Raw genomic sequence first — 19,504 nt, 5'->3', positions numbered from 1 at the left:
ACTACCATGGCACTCTACTTAGTTGTTTGCCCTTGTAGGGTTCCCACTAGAATGACTTATGCAGGGAATGTAATTCTTCTCATTTATCCCAACTGAAGTCAGCAAGTGGTCAGGAAATGTTTTTTAAATAAACACGTGGTCTCACACTGCCCCCTGAAATCCTAATATCCAGGGACAACCAGAACTGTAGAAGCGGCCAAGTCCTCCATTCCCACCACTACCTCTCTAAATTTCCTATTTTCTTTGAAAACAGTATACTTTTTCCTGATTATAAAAATAATACATGTTCACTGTAGAAAAGCTGGAAATATGCATAACTGAAATCTTAAGGTACACGAGCATTTTATTCTTCTGGCATAACATATCATTTCTTCTTACATAAAAAAACTTCCATTAATATAATTTTTAATTATCTTCATAATATTTTATGTTTACTGTTACGTTATATGAATGGTTAATTTATTTAACAATCCCTTGTTGGATTGCCAACTTTCAGCTATTATAAAAATAGTACTATGATGAAAGAACATTTTGTGTCCAAAATCATTTTCTATACTGTGATCATTTCCTTAGGATCTATGCTATTAGGGTCAAAAGTTATGAGCATTTATTTATTTTTGAGAGAGAGAGAGGGAGAGAGAGTGAATAAGCAGGGGAGGCGGGGAGAGGAGGAGAGAGGGAGAGGGAGAGGGAGAGGGAGAGGGAGAGGGAGAGGGAGAGGGAGAGGGAGAGGGAGAGGGAGAGGGAGAGGGAGAGAGAGAGAGAGAGAGAGAGAGAGAGAAAATCCGAACCAGGCTCCAGACTGAGCTGTCAGCACAGAGCCTGACACGGGGCTCGAATTCACGAACCATGAGATCATGACCTGAGCCGAAGTTAGATGCTTAACTGACTGAGCCACCCAGGTGCCCCAAAAGTTATGAGCATTTTTAGTCTAATCCTTAAATATAATGTTTCTTTGTCCTCACCAGATTAATCCAGGCCTGCTTTGCTGGTCTGGACTATGGGAATCACCATTAGGCTTACAGTTCATTTCTCTCTATTCTAATCTATCCCATATATAAGCATCTATACCATGACCAGGGTTTACCTTCTTAAAAGCCCAATCTGATTTTAGGACATCCAGAGGTCCCTACCAGCCAGGATAAAAGTCATACTTTAGTCTGGTCTCCAAGGCCCTTTACTCTCTGACGGCAAACATCTTTATTTCCAGCTGCTCTAATCCCCACACTTGATGCTCACCCACCACCGAATGTAACATTTCCTGAACATCCCATACTCTCATCAAACTGTGTCTCTTATCTTTTATTCTTTTTGCTTAGAAGGTTCTTTCCCTTCTCACCGTATCTAGTAAGATCTTACTCATGACCTAACTGAAATGCCACCTCATCTATGGAATTGCTTCCAACTATCACAGGAAAAATTAGCCATTTTAACCCCTACTATAAATGTTTTCATACGTACTCTACTTTTCAGCTTAATATTTATTCCCCCCAGACTATCCATCTGGGGAGGCAGCAGGAATTGTGTCCACTAATTCTTGCATCCCTGAAACATATCACATACTGGGCACTGAGTGACCGTTCAGTGATTAAATGATTAAACAGATTTTTATAGTCCAGTTTACTATAGAGACATGCCTGGCATATGTCAATAGAGGGGATGTTGGATGGATGTGAGCTATTTATAATCACTCAGACACTCGGGACCCTCTCCATTAAAGGACCTTAAATTTTAATTCTGGAACTTCAAAGTAAATATCATACTGACAGGTGAGATGGGAAAACATTCCCAACCCTACTTGTATAATACTCTAGAACACCTTTCTAAGTATCTCAGCAGAAGATTTGAAATTTTCAAAAGATTATCAAAATAGTTTATTTTGAAAAAGAACTCCAGCCCTTTTAGGAAAGAGGAAGTATTCTTTTTTTTTTTTTTTTAAAGTTTATTTATTTTGAGAGAGAGAGAGACTGAGTATGTGTACACAAGTTGGGTAAATGAGAAGTCAGTTATATATTTAGGTGGTCAGGGGAGACCTGAGGAGAGGCTCTATTTGAGCTGAGCCTCAGTGAAGGGCAGTACGCAGCCAACCAAGATTTGGGGAAAGATGTTCTAGGTGGAGAGAGCAGTGAGTGCAAAGTTGTCAAGTCAGGAAGGAGCGTGGTGCCACAGTGGCTAATGTGTGGTGACTGGGCTGGGTAGGGAAATGGTCTGACATCAAGTTAGGGAGACTGTCAGGGGCCAGATCAATCTGAACACTATAGACTCTAGTGAAAAGTTTGTTTTTCTATGTGTGATGGAAAGCTTGTAAGAGGTTTTTAGACAGGGGAATAAAATAACCTCCTTTATGTGTTAAAGATAATTCTGACTGAAAAGTGGACAATGGACTTTTGGGAGGGAGGCAAGTATGCAGAAGGCTACCAATTATGTTTTTTTTTTTCTTTTACAGTAACTGAAGCAGTGGCCTAGACCAAGATGGTGAAAGGCGAATGGGCTCAGGGTATGTTTTGGAGGTAGCATCAAGAGGGTTGGTCAATGGACTGATGAGGGGAGTGAAACTCAATTTATTTTGTGTGAGTAAAAAGTTTATGTGAAAGCAGAGCAGGGGTGAGACAGACTAAGAACTATTATACCAAATCAAGTTTGGAAATTCTGGCATCTTTTTATCCAGGTCCCTACTTACTATGGAAATAAGAGGTGGTCATATTAAGACGAGGAAAGGTAAAGTTTAACAAAACTGCTTTGTAAAACAATTTTCTTTTAATATCAAGTTTGAGCGTCATCCGAATGGAGGGTCTGTGCCAAAGCAGGCAACTGATAATAAGGGTAAGATTTCTATTTACTGAAAATTTACTAGATGCCAGGCACTATGCTAAATACTTTGCTATAAAGTGTTATTTCTAATCTTCAAACTAGCGCTATATATTACCTCCATAATAGAGATAAGAAAACTGAGGCTCACAGAGATGAAGGGACTAATCAGTATGGTCATATAGCTTGTAAGTGGCATTTTAATCCAGGCAGTCTGAGGTCAGAGTCTAGACTGTTCACTATGTTATATTGTCTCTAATATTAACTGAACACCGATTTTAGGGCTAGGTAGATACAGTCATGTGTGTCTCCAGCATTGCCACTATTTCAAATGAGCACTAGGTTACAGAAATACACACCTTGTAGGAATAAACAACTTTGCAGGTGAGTGGATAATTTCTTAAGGTGCCAGAAGGGCTGGAACTGCTATCGTCAAAAACATCCATGTTGTCTTCAAACTCTTCTCCTTCTTCTCTTTCGGGGTCTGCATTAAGCTGGGGAAAATTAGAAGCCATTAATTACCTAGCTTGCTTACTTCAAGAAAATGAGTGAAGCAGGAAAAAACACTTAAAACCTGACTGGTTCAAACTATTAATTACTTATTCAACTGCACAGAGAAAAACGTATCTATTCTCTCTTGCATTTTTCATGTTATGAAAGGGCCAAGTTCTTTTTTTTTAAGATTTTATTTTTAAGTAATCTCTATAGCCAACACAGGGCTTGAACTTACAACCCCAAGATCAAGAGTTATAATGCTCTATCAGGCCCTCTGAAAGGATCAGGTGTTTTTGTTTTGTTTTTAAAAACCAAGAGTAAAATGTCATTCAAATACATAAATGTTTATCCTTATCAGTATCTTTTCTCTTTTCACTGTTAAATACTAATAAAGACCTTTTACCATTTAAAAAAAATGTTTACTTACTTTTGAGAGAGAGTGAGCAAGCAGGGGAGGATCAGAGAGAGGATCTGAAGGAGGCTCTGCACTGTCAGCACAGAGCCTGATGCGGGGCTTGAACGCACGAACTGGGATATCACACCCTGAGCCAAAGTTGGATGTTTAACTGACTGAGCCACCCCGGCGCCCAAAGGCCTTTTACCATTTTAAACTGATCATACTGGGAAACGTTAGAAAGATTTCTAAATGCTATCCAAGGATGTGGAGAAACAGGCTTTCCTCTACCATTGGTAGAAATGTAAACTGATATGGGGTGCCTGGGTGGCTCAGTCGGTTAAGCATCTAACTTCAGCTCAGGTCATGATCTTGTGGTTCGTTGAGTTTAAGCCCTGCATTGGGCTCTGTGCTGACAGCTCAGAGCATGGAGCCTGATCTGGATTCTGTGTCTTCCTCTCTCTGACCCTGCTCTGCTCACAGTCTCCCTCAAAAATAAAAATAATAAAAACACTGAAAAGAGTTTTCGAAAAAAAAAAGTAAGCTTATAATCCTTAAAAATATAACAAAAATAAACCCTACTGAAATTAAAAACAAAACATACCACTTGATCTAGCAATTTCACTTTTGTGAATATACTATGGAGAAATAAAGGATCAGGATGTAACACTATAGATCTTACTCGACTTACAATGGCATTATGTCCGAAAAACCTCATCATATGTTGAAAAATATCCTGAGTTGAAAATGCATTCAATTACCCTACTGAACATTATAGCTTAGCTTAGCCTAGCCCACCTAGGGCGTACATTAGACCTTACACTTACACTAGCCTCCAGTTGGGCAAAACCACCTAACACAGAGACTATTTTATAATAATAAAGTGCTGAAATCTCACGTAATTTATAGATGGTCCCCAACTTACTATGGTTTGACTTACAATTTTTTGTTTTGTGATAATGCAAAAGTAATACACTTTCAGTAGAAAACATACTTTAAAATTTAAATTTTGATCTTTTTCCGGGCTAGCGACATGGTACAATATTCTCTCATGGTGCAGCAGCAGCAGCAAGCTACGGCTCCCAGTCAGCCACAATGTCACAAGGGTAAACAAGGTATACTCACAACCAGTCTGTACCCATACGATCATTCTGGGGTTCACTCTCAGTACAGTATTCAATAATTGGGTATAACGAATGTATTTACCTAGAGTACTGTCCATGATACTGAAGTACAAATAGTATTTATATGAACACAAATATCTGACAGGGGGAAGAAGAATAACACAACAAAGACTGGAAATAGAGATGGCTGTTTTTAATATCTCTCTCTCTTTACAATCTGAACTATTAGAGTAAGCATGTCTTACTCTTTTTTTTCAAGTAGGCTTCATGCCTGGTGTGGAGCCCCGTGTAGGGCTTGAACCTACGACCCTGATATCAAGACCTGAGCTGAGATCAAGAGTGGATGTTCAACCAACTGAGCCACCCAGATGCCCCAAATATGTCTTACTTTTTAAAGTAAAAATCCAAAAAAGAGGAAACAAAACAGGCAAAGTTTCTTTGTTTCTAGCTACATATAAACATCTATTTAGCTACTTTTTCCCATGTTCAAACATCCGAAGGCACAAATGTTTACACATTAAAGATATAAGAAATGGATGGTCAGAATCAGGTCTCACAATAGACCGATTAACTGAAATATCAAATACCTACAATATGCTGAACACTGTGCTAGGCTCTTAGATATGAAATGGAGGACATGGTTTGCTTTGCAAAAGCTCATACTCTAGAGTGGAGAAGCCATCACAACTAAATGCTGAGTGCACAGGGGGTCCTGTGAATAGGAAGGTCAGAGAAGACTTCCTGGCATTCAGTGAGTTGCAAAGCAGAGGCCTCCTATACAGTCCACTTTTACTTTTTAGTGAATTAAAGTGATTTCTATTGAGCACTAATGTTTAAAACTGACTCTATTCTTAACTATTTCCCTAATAAAATTCTATAGAAATGTGTGTGTGTGTGTGTGGAGGGGAGCGTTCTAAAAGAATAAGTAGCACATATTTCCTGTCAAATGTATTGCCTACACTTCACGAGCCCTCGTAATATTCTCATTATTTTATAACTATTATTGGAAATTCTTCCCAGCTGAGTCAGATAATCATGTGCCTCATCTTACAAATAATTTCATCTATGGTCAGTCAGGTCAATGACAAAATAGGCTCAAATCATGACCTTTCAAATCATCTCAGGCTATGATTCCGTTGTTCTCCAAAAAGGCACTGTGTCATATAAAAGGTGAGGATCACATGCTAAAAACTGCCATAAAATGTAAACATATCTACACAGAAGATACTGCTTTCATACTCTAGTAAAGGTTATAGACGTTAAAAAAACCCCACAACTGTGGGCATTGAAACAAAACAACACAAAACACCCGTATATCTATAAAAACTAAAATTAAAGCCAGTGTGGGTAGAACACATTTCCAAAAATATAGAAGGAATGTTAATATGCACTGTGCTTTGGCACTGGGAATCAATCCAAAACATTTTATCTTGGCAACACTGTTTGGTACTAAACATTCCATTCTTTCCCCTTTATTTTGAGTCCATTGTTTGAGTCTCATAGAAGGGAATGAAAGGTTGCAGTGACAGCAAAAGGGGTCAGGGCCATGTGCTTTTGCATGGCTCCAGAAGCTTTCCAAAGTATGTCACTGTGGAACAACTTCTGCCTTTTCCCTCTTCCACCCTCTGTAACCTCACTGTTACAATATTTTCTTGACCCAGCATTTCTAAAATCACATTCTTCCTCTGTTTCTTAACAACTGCTCTCTTAGCCCTTTTCCTTCCTGTCACCTGACAGAACGTCAATTAAAACTATTCTTCCCAGCTGTGCTAATGTTTTTCCTTTCTTAGATGTTGTAAAATGCTTACTCTCTTTGCAAGGGCAGATAAGAAGCAGATTTCTGGGTTGGTATTATTAGCTATCTCCTTGTACTCAGCAAAACAACCTCTGAAGGGTTTCATCAACTTTATGGGACTGTAATGAATTAGAAAGCAATACTAGGTCCCTGGGTCTGACAGACTTGAGTTTGAATGCTGAGTGTGCCATTTACGGCTGTGTGACCTTGGGCAAATTACTGAACTTCTCAACTTCAATGACCTTATCTTATAATGAAGACAATTACTTCATATCATAAAGATTAAATTAGGTGACATATTTAAACCCCTAACACACGCTCAATACCTAGAAAGTACTTAAATCATTATCCTATTTTGCTCCTTACAACTCACTAGCAGAACCTCGGAGCTTCATCTGGACAAAGAAGTGACCATATTGAACATCATTCCAAATACAACACAAGTAGATTATAAAAGATAACATTGAAAATATCAGCAAAGTGGATTTCTGTTTCCAGATAAGATGGGAGCGTCAGGGACCAGATTTAAACTCCTTCCAGAAACAACTAAAAAACTGTTCAAAATATATGAACCCTGGACATGATGCACTTAAGGACAGTGATCCCTGTGGAATGGGAAACAATTTCCTCAACTTAGGAAAGAGCTATTTAAATCCAAACTAATCAGAGTAAAGGAAATAAAAACCAGAGCAGAAATCAATACAAAAGACAACAGAAAAACAACAGGGGGGGAAATCAGTGAAGTCAAAAGCTGATTCATTCTTTTTTTTTAAACTTATTTATTTATTATTTTGAGAGACAGAGAAAGAGAGAGCAAGTGGGAGAGGCAGAGAGGGAGAGAGAATCCCAAGCAGGTTTCACATCGCCAGAACAAGCCCAATGGGGGGCTTGAACTCAGGAACTATGAGATCAGGACCAGAGCTGAAGACTGACAGTTAACCGACAAAGGTACCCTGCTGAGTGCCTGTGCCCAGTCCCTGTTTGAGAATTCTCAGCAAAGATGGTGCTTCCAAGAGCCACCCAGGCACCCCGAATCTAGTTCTTTATCACATGAATAAACCTCTAGCAGAATGATCAGAAATAAAGTGTAGACACAAATAACCAATATCAAGAATGAGAGAAGTGATGCCCCTACAGATTCTCTAGATAATGAAAGAAGAATAAAGGAATATTATAAACAACTTGTTCCAATAAAGTTGGCAACTTAGATAGAATGGACAAATTCCTTGAAAGACACAAATGATCAAAATCCACTCAAGAAGAATAACCTGAATGACTCTATATCTACTAAAGACACCGGATTTGTTGTTACAAGAAAACTTCCATAAAGAAAACTTCAGGCTCAGATAACATGCTCTGATGAAGTATATCAAACATTTAAGAAAGAAAAATTCTACACAATTCTATATAAGCTTCCAGAAAATTGAAGAGGAAGGGATACTTTTCAAATTATTCTGAGACAACCATTATACCAAAACCAGACAAAAACATTACAAGAGAAGAAAACTATAGACTAATCTCTGCCATGAACAGAGACAAAAATGCTCATCAAAATTTTAACAAATCCAATTTAACAATTTCAATCAACATATAAAAAGGGTAATGTATCATGATACAAGTAGAGTTTATCAGTAATACAAAGTTTGTTTAATATTTGAAAAATCATCAATGCAATTTACCATATAAACAAACTAAAAAAGAAAAATCATTTCACAAGATTCAGCATCCATTCATATTAGTAAATTAAATAGAGGAAACTCCTCAATATGGTACAGGGCATCTACAAAAACCCGTCTGTTAACATCATACTTAATGGTAAAAGACTGAATGCTTTCTCCCTAAGTGCAGAAACAAGGAAAGAACATCCATTGGCCCTAAACTACTGGAGATGCTAACAGTTACAGTAGTAATAATATGCAGGTGACATGATTATCTACACAGAAAACCTACACAAAAGCTACTACAACTAATAAATGAGTTTAGCAAAGTTGCAGGATAGAAGATCAATATGCAAAAATCAATTATATTTCTGTATGTTAGCAATGAGCAATTGGAAGTTGAAATTTAAAAAACACTACAGCACCAAAAACTTTAAAATAGAGATAAATCTGAAAAAAGATGCAAGACCTATACACTGAAAGCTATAAAACACTGCTGAGGGAAATTAAAGTTAAATAAATGGGGAGGTATTATGTTAATGGGTTGGAAGACTCAATATTGTTAAAACATCAACTATCTTCAAACTGACTTACAGATAGATTCATCACAATCCTATTTTTAAAAATCCTAGTAGGGTTTTTTTTGTTTGTTTGTTTGTTTTGTTTTTTTTTTTTTTTGTAGAAAATGGGAGTTTAAACTTATATGGAAATGCAAAGGACCCAGAATACCCAAAACAGCCTTGAGAAAGAAGAAAGCCGGACGTTAAATATCCTGGATTTAAAATTTAAAAAAAGAGAGAGAGAGGGAGAAGAAAGTTGGAGAATTTACACTACCTAACTTCAAGGCTAATTATGAAGTTACATTAATCAAAACAATGTAGCATTGGCATCAGGACAGATAAATAGATCAACAGAATGAAACAAAAAGTCCAAAAATAAACCCACACATATATGGTTAATTGATTTTTGACAAAGATGTGAAGGTAATTCAGTGGAGAAAGGGCAGTCTTTTCAACAACAACACAAAGGATATACATATACATATATACAAAGATTAACTCAAACTGGGTCACAGATTTAACTGTATAACCCAAAACTATAAAATTTCTAGAAGAAAATATAGGAGAAAATCTATATGACCTTGGGTTTGGCAAAGATTTATTTGTCAAAGAAATCATAGCTTGTGAAAGCTACCATACCACACCACAGCATGGTCCATAAAAGAAAAAAAAAAAAGTAAGTGGGGACTTCATCAAACTTAAAAATGTCTGGTCTTTAAAAGATACTGTTAAAATGAAAAGACAAGCCATAGACTTGATTTGGGAGAAAATTAATCATCTATCTGATAAAGGGTTTGTATACAGAATACAAAAAGAATTCTCAAAACTCAATAAAAAGAAAACAAGCAATAAAATATAGGCAAAAGATCTGAACAGACACTTCACCAAAAAATATATGCAGATGGCAAATAAGCATATGAAAAGATGCTCAACATTATCGGTGAGATACAAATCAAAAATATAGCGATACACTACTGCACACCCATTAGAATATCTAAAATGAAAGACCAACCATACCAAGTGTTGGTGAGGCTGTGAAACAACTAAAACACTAGCACCCTTTGGATGGGCATGTAAAATGGTACGACCACTTTGGAAGTTTCCTAAAATGTTAAACACATACCCACTGTCTGACCCACTCAAAACATAAGCAGTTTTACTTGTAATAGTCTCTCCAAAACCCAAATGCCCATCATCAGGTGAACTGATAAACAAACTGTGGTGTACTCATACAATGGAATACTACTCAGCAATAAAAAAAAAAAACAATCAATTATTGATGAGCAATAACACGGATGATCCTCAAAATAATCACGTTGAGTGAAAGACCAAAAATTTAAAAAAAGGTACATATTGTATGATTCTGTTCATACAAAATTCTAGGAAATATAAACTAACCCACAATGGGAGCAGATCAGTGGTTGACTGAAGGGCTGGAAGGAGCATGAGGAAATTTTTGAGGGTGGTGGATATGTTCATTATCTTAATTGTCACAAGGGTTTCACTGCTGTATACACACGTCAAAATATATCCAATTGTACACTTTAAATATGTGTAGCCTACTATATTATCAATTATACCTCAGCAAAGCTGTCAAAAAATATCAGTAAAGCTTGAGAATTTTAATGGCAATTGGCCATGTAGTACCTGAAGATGTTATAAGATGATTAATTACATCAAAAATAGGATGTTCAATGATGATTCAACAGAATCATCAAAGGAAAAAAAAGTATGGTAAAGAGCAGGGCTTTAGAAGCAGACATATGCGGGTTCAAATCTAGCTCTCTCCACTTACTAGCTATGTGCCACTGGGAGATATTTAATTCTTCCAAGTCTGTCTTCTCATCTGTAAATACATTCAGGACCATTGTGATCATTAATTGAAATAATGTATGAATGTGCCTAACATAGTACCTGGTACAGTAGAGATGCTTTTTTGTGAACTTCCTCTTTTTAATAGTATTTTAAGGTCAGTTGGTGGAATTAGACTGCTTATCTTCAGGTGTGGATTAGTATTTTTGAACATGTACTACGTATATGGATTTGTGTCAGGTACTTTACTTGTTGTTATGGGTATGCAGAAAGTTAAAGAACACAATACAGCTGGAGATACTTCTCTTAGAACTGAAATTCTCCACATCTTTTCAATGCCCATCTTTTGGTCTTGGCTGTTAGTGAGACTGGTTCTCTCAATCTGTGGATACAAACTCAGCAGACATTATACTCAGTTTGTAACTCCCGGCACTTAGCAAAGGGTCTCATGAGGCATGCAGGCTCCACACATGCTTACTGAATTGAATTAAATTGATCCTACTGAAAATATGAAATTTCAGTTTCAATAATAGTGTGGTCTATTTGGGTATGGAGTTTAATCCAATAACAAGACCACTAACCACTTGGAAAAACTGTAAATATGGAAGTGCCTAAAAATTTTTGCAGGTATATGCTATTATTTTCTACTGTTTACATTTATTTCATTACAAAAAGCCATTGTTTCTTTTCTTTGGGATGAGGACAAGCCAACAAACAGATTTTCATATTTCAAAAACAAAACCCATTATACTGCAAAGACTATTAGGCATTTAACGAGGCAGATGAGAACTAAACTACCATCCTGATGTTTAAAAATATTTAATTTCCTTGCCTTTCAAACACATTATTCAGCATGGTCTTCATAATGAGGAAAGTCAGAATTTATTTCTATGCAACTCTGCAAAATGCTCACGCTCTTAGGGAGGTTGCACAACAAAGTGGATGCCAGGATGTCTGTTATATAGGGGAAATGATAGGGGAAATGGCTGAAGATAAGGAAGTCATGTAAACACTGTCAGCTATAGTTTGAGAATCTAGGGGGAAAAAAAGAACAAAACCCAACCTTAAACGAAGAACTATAAATCTCCAACCTATGAATTCTACTTCTAAGAATCTGTATTATAGAAATCTATTCCTACTATGGAAAAAAGAAGTATGTACACATATATCTCTTTCAGAGACACTCTTTCAGAGTATTATTTATTTATAATATCTGGAAGCAATCTAAATATTGAACCTATAAGAGAGCAGTTAAGTGAATTATGGTATGCCTTCCTGAGGGAATACTACACAGACATGAAAAGAAAGATTATGAAGACTATCCAGCAAAATGGAATGCTACATGGAAAAATATACAAAATTAACTTTATTATGACAAATATGGTTTTGTTTTTTTTTTTAATTTTTTTTTTAACGTTTATTTATTTTTGAGACAGAGGGAGACAGAGCATGAACAGGGGAGGGGCAGAGAGAGAGGGAGACACAGAATCAGAAGCAGGCTCCAGGCTCTGAGCCATCAGCCCAGAGCCCGACGCGGGGCTCGAACTCTCGGACCGTGAGATCGTGACCTGAGCTGAAGTCGGACGCTTAACCGACTGAGCCACCCAGGCGCCCCTATGACAAATATGTTTAAAAAAAGAATAGAAAGAGGACAGAATTACATCAAGTTGCTAACAGTGGTGTCATAAGGACGGAGTTTGGGGTCATTTTTTTCCTCTACCTAACTTTCTAATTTTTTTCTAATCCAGTTTTATACCTTTTTCTATTCTAAAATTAATATAACTTCAAAATTAAACTGAGTATGGGTTTTTGAGTAAGAGAAGAAAGGAAAATAAGAGAAGGGAGGAATGACTGGCAGAAAGGCTGACTGGGCTACTGGTAGCAATCTAACCATAAGAGGTATGTATGAGCTCTAGTTTACCATCAGCTGAGTAGCTATATTAACAGACTGTTCTCCATTAAAAAATATTGCTGTATTCTGTGATTCTTTTTCTATGTTTCTTCCCAACCCTCTATCTGTACCACAGCATAATATAGAAGGCAAAAAGTTAATACTCAAGAAAGTATAGTTCCTTCCTTATTCTGTAAGGTAAAAAGACTATATATTTTAAAAACATTTATCTTCTAATAAGGCCCTTTACACTGTTAATGTGTAACATTAAAATTAACCATGTTTTCCCGATGGAAGGGAACTCTAAACTTGATGACTAATGCTTTTGTTGGCATCTATAATGGAAGAAATAATTTGGTCCCCAGATGTGTATTTCTGCTTCATGATCCTAGCCAGCAGCTGCCAGTGTGAAGAGAAGAGATACAACTTCTTCTAAATTACTTCAGTGCAGTCATTTAAAAGCAGGTTAAATAAATGCTGGGACTTCATTAAGCTGTTTTGTGCCCACATCTCTCCTTTATTTATACAGTAGCCTCCTTTCCTTATCAGCAGGAGATATGTTCCAAGACTGCAAGTGGATGTTTGAACCCACAGAAGTACCAGTAGGACCACACCCTACAGACTATGTTTTTTCCTACACATACATACCTGTGCTACAGTTTAATTTATAAATCAGGCCCAGTAAGAGATAAATAACAATAGTAGTAACACATAAGTTACAATAATATACTGTAATAAAAGTTTGTGAACGTGGTCTCTCTCTCTCAAAATATCTTATTGTACTGTACTTACCCTTCTTCCTGTGGTGATGTGAGATAAAATGCCTACGTGACAAGATGAAGTGAGGTGAATGACGTAGGCATTGTAATGCAGCGTTAAGCTACCACTGACCTTCTGACAATAGGTCAGGAGGATCATCTGCATCTAGATAGTTGCTTCCATGGCTGACCATGGTAACTGAAACCAAGAAAAGTGACACCATGGATAAAGGGGGCACTACTGGACTGTTAGTAGAGCTTCCACAAAATATATCCCTCAGCTGAAAGCAGGATGACACAAGCTCCATAATACTGACTAGAGGTAAGGAAGAATGCGTTAGGATTGCAAAATGTTCTCTTCGCAGAAAATGTGATGTTTCTAGATGAGCTCATGTCTTTGGACAGTTCTCAAAAACACCGAATTTATTCAACACTTACTACCAGAATGTACTACTCATTGACAGACTGTACTAGGCATATCTTCTTCATTTCCTTCCCTCACACTCAGAAGCCCTTCTTTATCTCATGTTAAAATTCTTCAAGGACTATCTCAACTGACAGTTCCTTCACGGGGCAAACGTCTTTCCTATTTTTCCACCTGGTATTAAACTTTTTTAATAGCATTTCACAAAATCGTAAGATTTTGGAGTTGGAGGGGATCTTAGATCATTTAACTTAACTTTCTCTCTGAAACACAGAGAGAAGGGTTTTTTTCCAAGGTGTGTTGATGAGTTAGAAGTAGGCGTTTCAAGTTTGCCACAGAGGAACCCAGTCATACACTGCCATGGATCACTAAGATCTATAAAGGTCTGAGGTCTGTCTGCTCTACCAGCTTGCAAGCTCTTCAAGGAGAGAGACCAATTCTTGTTCATCTCCAATGTGCTCAGGAAGTAGGCACACAGGGAGGGGATAAATGCCTGCCCAGTTGATTTAGTTAGAAAAGATACTAGTCCAAGAGAAATCATGGGTTTATTGGTTGCCAACAGTGCTACTGAAGAGGCCAAAAGAAAGTGTGTGCCTGGGATTTGCTGTCATCCTAAATTCTGTACAACAAAATTACTTGAAGTAGATGGTAACTGTGACATTCAAAAGATGCATTAGAAAGAGATATTCCATGACATGGAACAACTCTATTGTATTAAAAACAGGCCAGGCTCTTCTATCCCTGACGTCAAGTAGGTGATGTGTGCCTATTTTCTCTAGCTGGATTACCATTAATAGTCAAATAAAAATAAACTTTCAATAGATTGCTTTTCCTTAAAATGCACACCCACATGCAATCTTTTTAAAATGCGCAAGCGTATTCCCATTAGAAAATCAGAATGCTATGTGAAAAAATTGACAAAACTTTCAGGAATGTTCTTAAACTTTAGCCAATTTCTCTCGCAAGGATGCCTTTTATCTGAAGGGCACAAGCGCTGAAGAGGCACTTTGGATACAGTAGGAAGTTGTGAGATTAGAGTTTTAGCTTTTAGTTTGCCACTATTCCATCTATTCAGCCATCCATTCTTTCATTTCTTCCTTCAACAGATTATTTATTGAGTACTTACTATGTGCCAGGCACTTTGCTGTGCACTGAATGAGACAGACATGGTAATTACATTCCAGAGAGGAAGATAGACAAAGAACACAAAGCAAAGATCGTAATAAATGCCATAAGGAAATAAACAGGATGAGACAGAGTAATGGGTAGGAAGCAGCAGTAGGAATTACTTTAGTCTGACCAGCTATAGACATCATATATCCACTTATGTAATAACAGGCAAGTCAATGAACTTTTCTGGCACTCAGATCTCCAACATGAGGTCTAGTTTACCATCAGCTGAGTAGCTATATTAATTAAGCTATTAGCTAAGGTTGAACTGGATGACATCAAAGTGGAAAATGCCCTGGACTTGAAGCAAGAAAATGCTAGCTTGAGCTCTGACCATACTTGCACTGTCTCCCTGATGAAAAATACAGTGAACAGAGTGTGAAAGCCCTTGTGAATCAAATAATTAAGCCAGAGACTAAAAGTGTTCCTTTCTTTTTTCTTTTAAGTTTATTTATTTATTTACAGAGAAAGAGAGAGAGAGGCAGAGAGAGAGGGAGAGGGAGAATCCCAGGCACATGGGGCTTGATCTCATGAAGTGTGAGATCATGCATGACCTGAGGTGAAACCAAGAGTTGGACGTTCAACCAACTGAGCCATCCAGGCACCCCCTTTTCTCTTTATAAGATTGTTTCTGACTCTCTGGATGTCAGTTTTCAGAGAAGACCTCTGAGAATTCAGAAACACTAGATTAAAATTTTTATTCCATGACTTCCAGACAAGAAACATATCTACTTCATGATGGGATAAGGAATTTGGTAAAGTGGCACTAATAAACCAACTAGTGATAATATGTTCTTCACTGCATATTAAAAATAAAAAGCATGACTTTTTCCCTCTTCCTGCACCAAGTTCAACTCAGTGACAGGCCAAAGAAAAGAAACCAAACTGCTAGCAAAACCGTTATTTTTTCTTTTAAATTTTGGCTATTATCAGGTTTGGTGACACAGTCAAAGAAGAGCATCCTTCAGTGAAAGTCTGCCCATTACAGCCAAGAAGAGAAATCCTACCGAGTGTAAAGTGCCATTATTGGTCACTGCAGGAAGGCGAGCCCATCGTTCATTTTCCAGTTCTTCCATTACTTGATTCATTGCACTCTTTAGCCACGTGTCCACAGAAACACCGATCTGCTTTAGCAGGTCCAGCCGGGCTTCAGCTTTCAACTTAATTATCTAAGAAAACCAAGAAAATGGTGAGACATCAAGGCACTTTTTCCTCAATGTGTTTTTTAAGTTATTCTTGATTTACTAATTAGAATAATCTTGGTATTCACTAGCAATGCTTCCTTGGCATAGAGGTTAATTTTTCACTTGGAGAGGGGGAGAGGGAGCGGGGAATAGAAGTAGGGAGAGGAGAGGAAACACAAGAACAGAAATGAGGGCAAATGGCACACTCGCATCTTGACAAGACACATCAAACCTAACTTCTGAACAGGAAGATATGAATACACCATCAAGTCTGTATTCTTCCCCTCTTAGGAAGGCTAGGCCTCAGGATATCCTAAAATCCAGCCTTTTTGACAGCCTTTTAACCTATCTCTTGGACTTTTTCTTCTCTATAATCTTCCTCTTACAAGTTTGCAAAGGTCACCACATCACTCCCTGGTTAAAAACTTCCATGACTCCTGACTGAACTACTGGGTAAAGATTTAAGTTAAATTACGATGTAGCTATCAGAAATAATAAAATACAGCAGTAAAATTCTCCAAACTGAATTCTCCAAATTCAAGAAACAGAAAGACTGCTTGTGCTTTGACTCTTGTTCTAAGCCATAAGCACGTAACCGCAGAACCAGTCTAAACCTGTCCCAATCAAACAGTAACTGCTTTGCTCTAATAGCCAGGCCGCTGAAAGTCAGCCAGTGACAGCCCCACACATCTGCAAGGCAGCCAGTAAACCACAGCCTCACTCCAGAAATCACCAGTGTTCAAGCTTCTACTCCTGCTTCTGACAGTCCACCAATCCCTATACACCACAGCCAGAGGTGAGCCAATCTGTAAAACATTTTCAGTTTTGAAAATCTGCCAATCCCTGAAATCCACAATTCTTAAAACCTTGTATATCGGTTCTATTTTGTTTAGAGATTGTGTTTGTAAGTATTACTCTCTTGCTTAGCAAGTAGTAAAGTCAGTTTCAGTGTTTCACATATTAGAGAGGTGGTCTCTTCCTTCGACATTGGAAGGTTCCACTGAGAAAATGTTGATTATTTGATAATTCCAACCCTCACTTTATAGCCTTCTGTGGGACTTCTGGACAAACAAGTGTACTCACTGAACCCTTCTGGCATGCGATTCTGATCACTCTCTAGATTCTCCATCGGGAGAGCTGGTATTAAAACTGATCTGAACTCTGGGGGCACCTGGGTGGCTCTGTTGGCAGAGTAAGTGACTCTTGATCTCAGGGTTATGAGTTCAAGCCCCACACTGGGCATGGAGCCTACTCAGAAAAAAAAAAAAAAATTCTCTGACTTCTGACTTGTTTCACTGAGCTCTCATTGCTGTATTTATCTTGTATTCCTAAGATTAAGCATACATCTTTTTAAAAATGGAGATAAAATTCACATTACATAAAATTTGCCATCTTAATCATTTTTAAGTGTACAATTCAGTGGTTTTGGATATCATATACATCTTTATAAAGCAATTAGAATTTTTGGTTTGGAGACAGTGTTTGGTAAACAGCCTTGCAAAAACCTGTTTATTCTTCTAACAACTGTTTACTGAGATAAAGCTTGCATATACTGTAAGATTCATCCATTTAAAGTGTACAGTTCAATGATTTACAGTATATTCACAGATATGCAACTATCACCACAATCAATTTTTAGAACATTTTAATCATCTCCAAAAGAAACCTCGTATCCTTTAACTATTGCTCCCTCACCCCTCATTTCAATTATTGTTCTTTCTCTATATACAGATTTGCCTATTCTGAACATTTTTTAGCAGTGAGCTGTCAGCACAGAGCCTGATGTGGGGCTCGAACTCTGAACGGTGAGATCATGACCTAAGCTGAAGTTGGATGCTTACCTGACTGACCCACCCAGGAGCCCATATTCTGAACATTTAATATAAATAGAACCATATGTGGTCTTTTGTGATTGGCTTCTTTGAATTAGTATAATGTTTCAAGGTTCATCCATGATGTAATATGTATCAGTATTTCATTCCTTTTTATGGTTATATAACATTCTATTGGATACACCACATTTTATTTATCCATTTGTCAGTTAACCGACACTTGGGTGATTTCAGTTTTTTGTCTAATATGAATAATGTTCCTTTACACATTAGTGTACAAGTTTTTGTATAAACCTGCTTTCTTTTCTCTTGGGTATATACCTAGGACTGGAATTACTTGGTCATAAAATAATGCTATATTGAACCACTGGGGAAATGCCAGGCTGTTTTCTGCCTCATTTGATAATCCCCCCAGCAGGGTGTGAGGGTTAACATTTCTCCACATCTGGAAAACACTTGTTAATGTCTTTCTTTTTGATTCTAGCCATTCTAGTGAGTATGAAGTAGTATCTCATTGTAGTTTTGATCTGTATTTCCTTGATGACTAATGATGTCAAGTATATTTTCATGTGCTTATTAGTCATCTGTGTATCTTCTCTGGAGAAATGTCTGTCTATTCAGACCTTTTGCCCATTTTTAAAATGGACTGTCACTGTTTTATTTTGTCTTTGTCCTTTAAAAAATATTTATTTATTTAGAGAGAGAGTACAAGTGGGGGAGAGGGGCAGAGAGAGGGAGAGAGACGGAGAGAGACAGAGAGAGACAGAGAGAGACAGAGAGAGAGAGAGAATCCCAAGTAGGCTCCACACTCATCATGGAACCCAACATGGGGCTCAATCTCACAACAGTGAGATCATGACCTGAACCAAAATCAAGAGTCGGTCACTCAACTGACTGAGCCACCCAGGTACCCCTTGTCTTTGTCTTTATTGTAAGTTTTCATGTATTCTAGATAAAAGTCCCTCATCAGATACATGATTTGCAGATTATTTTTTCCCATCCTGTGTGTTGTCTTTCACTTTACTTCAAAATTTTTTTTAATTATTAATTTTTTGAGAGAAAGCATGCATATGTTGAGTGCAGAAAGGGTAGAAAGAGAGGGAGAGAATCTTAATCTCAAGACGTGAGGCTTGATCTCAAGAACGGTGAGATCATGACCTGAGCTGAAATCAAGAGCCGAAAGCTTAACTGACGAGCCACCCAAACGCCCCAAGAGATAGTTTTTTTTAAATGATGCTTTGAAAAGCCACATCTTACAGATGTATCTTATAGATACATAATCTTGGTGTATTAACAATGTCAATTAACTGATTTTAATATAAAATTTAACATAAGCACATCCAAATGTCAAGCCACAGTTGAGTTTATAAAACTTTTTGGCTTGACATGTGGATAAAGTTACAAAGTCTGTAAATCTAATATGGGCTTAGTTACTTTACCTTCAAAATATCATTTCTCTAAGGTAAGGGCTGTGTCTGTTGCAACTCTACTATTTAGGACAATGCCTGGCATGTGTAGGAAATAAATAATGGTAGATGGTAGTATTTGCCATTCTAAATTACCTTTGGTTTCTTAAAAACACTCTAAACAAATTTTATC

General features: G+C 37.4%; 2 protein-coding genes across 5 annotated transcripts in view; one reads left to right on the top strand and one right to left on the bottom strand.

Annotated features, from left to right (window-relative positions):
- ATG16L2 (autophagy related 16 like 2) overlaps positions 1-2,791 on the top strand; it is a 31,983-nt gene extending 29,192 nt beyond the window's left edge. Inside the window, exon 19 of the mRNA XM_042906967.1 lies at positions 2,447-2,791. Coding sequence (XP_042762901.1) covers positions 2,447-2,453 — 7 coding nt within the window. The 3' untranslated portion in view covers positions 2,454-2,791. The remainder of the gene's footprint in view (positions 1-2,446) is intronic.
- FCHSD2 (FCH and double SH3 domains 2) overlaps positions 1-19,504 on the bottom strand; it is a 303,773-nt gene that overhangs the window by 8,649 nt on the left and 275,620 nt on the right. For all 4 annotated transcript variants that reach the window (XM_042906961.1, XM_042906962.1, XM_042906960.1 and 1 more), the window contains 2 exons: positions 15,897-16,058; positions 3,168-3,302 (listed from right to left, as the gene is read on the bottom strand). In XM_042906961.1, coding sequence (XP_042762895.1) covers positions 3,168-3,302; positions 15,897-16,058 — 297 coding nt within the window. The remainder of the gene's footprint in view (positions 1-3,167; positions 3,303-15,896; positions 16,059-19,504) is intronic.

This window comes from Panthera leo, chromosome D1 (assembly GCF_018350215.1).
Source record: "Panthera leo isolate Ple1 chromosome D1, P.leo_Ple1_pat1.1, whole genome shotgun sequence".
NCBI classification, from domain to species: Eukaryota; Metazoa; Chordata; class Mammalia; order Carnivora; family Felidae; genus Panthera; species Panthera leo.
Note: the sequence above shows the minus strand (reverse complement) of the source record. Positions and strands in the feature narration are given on the sequence as shown.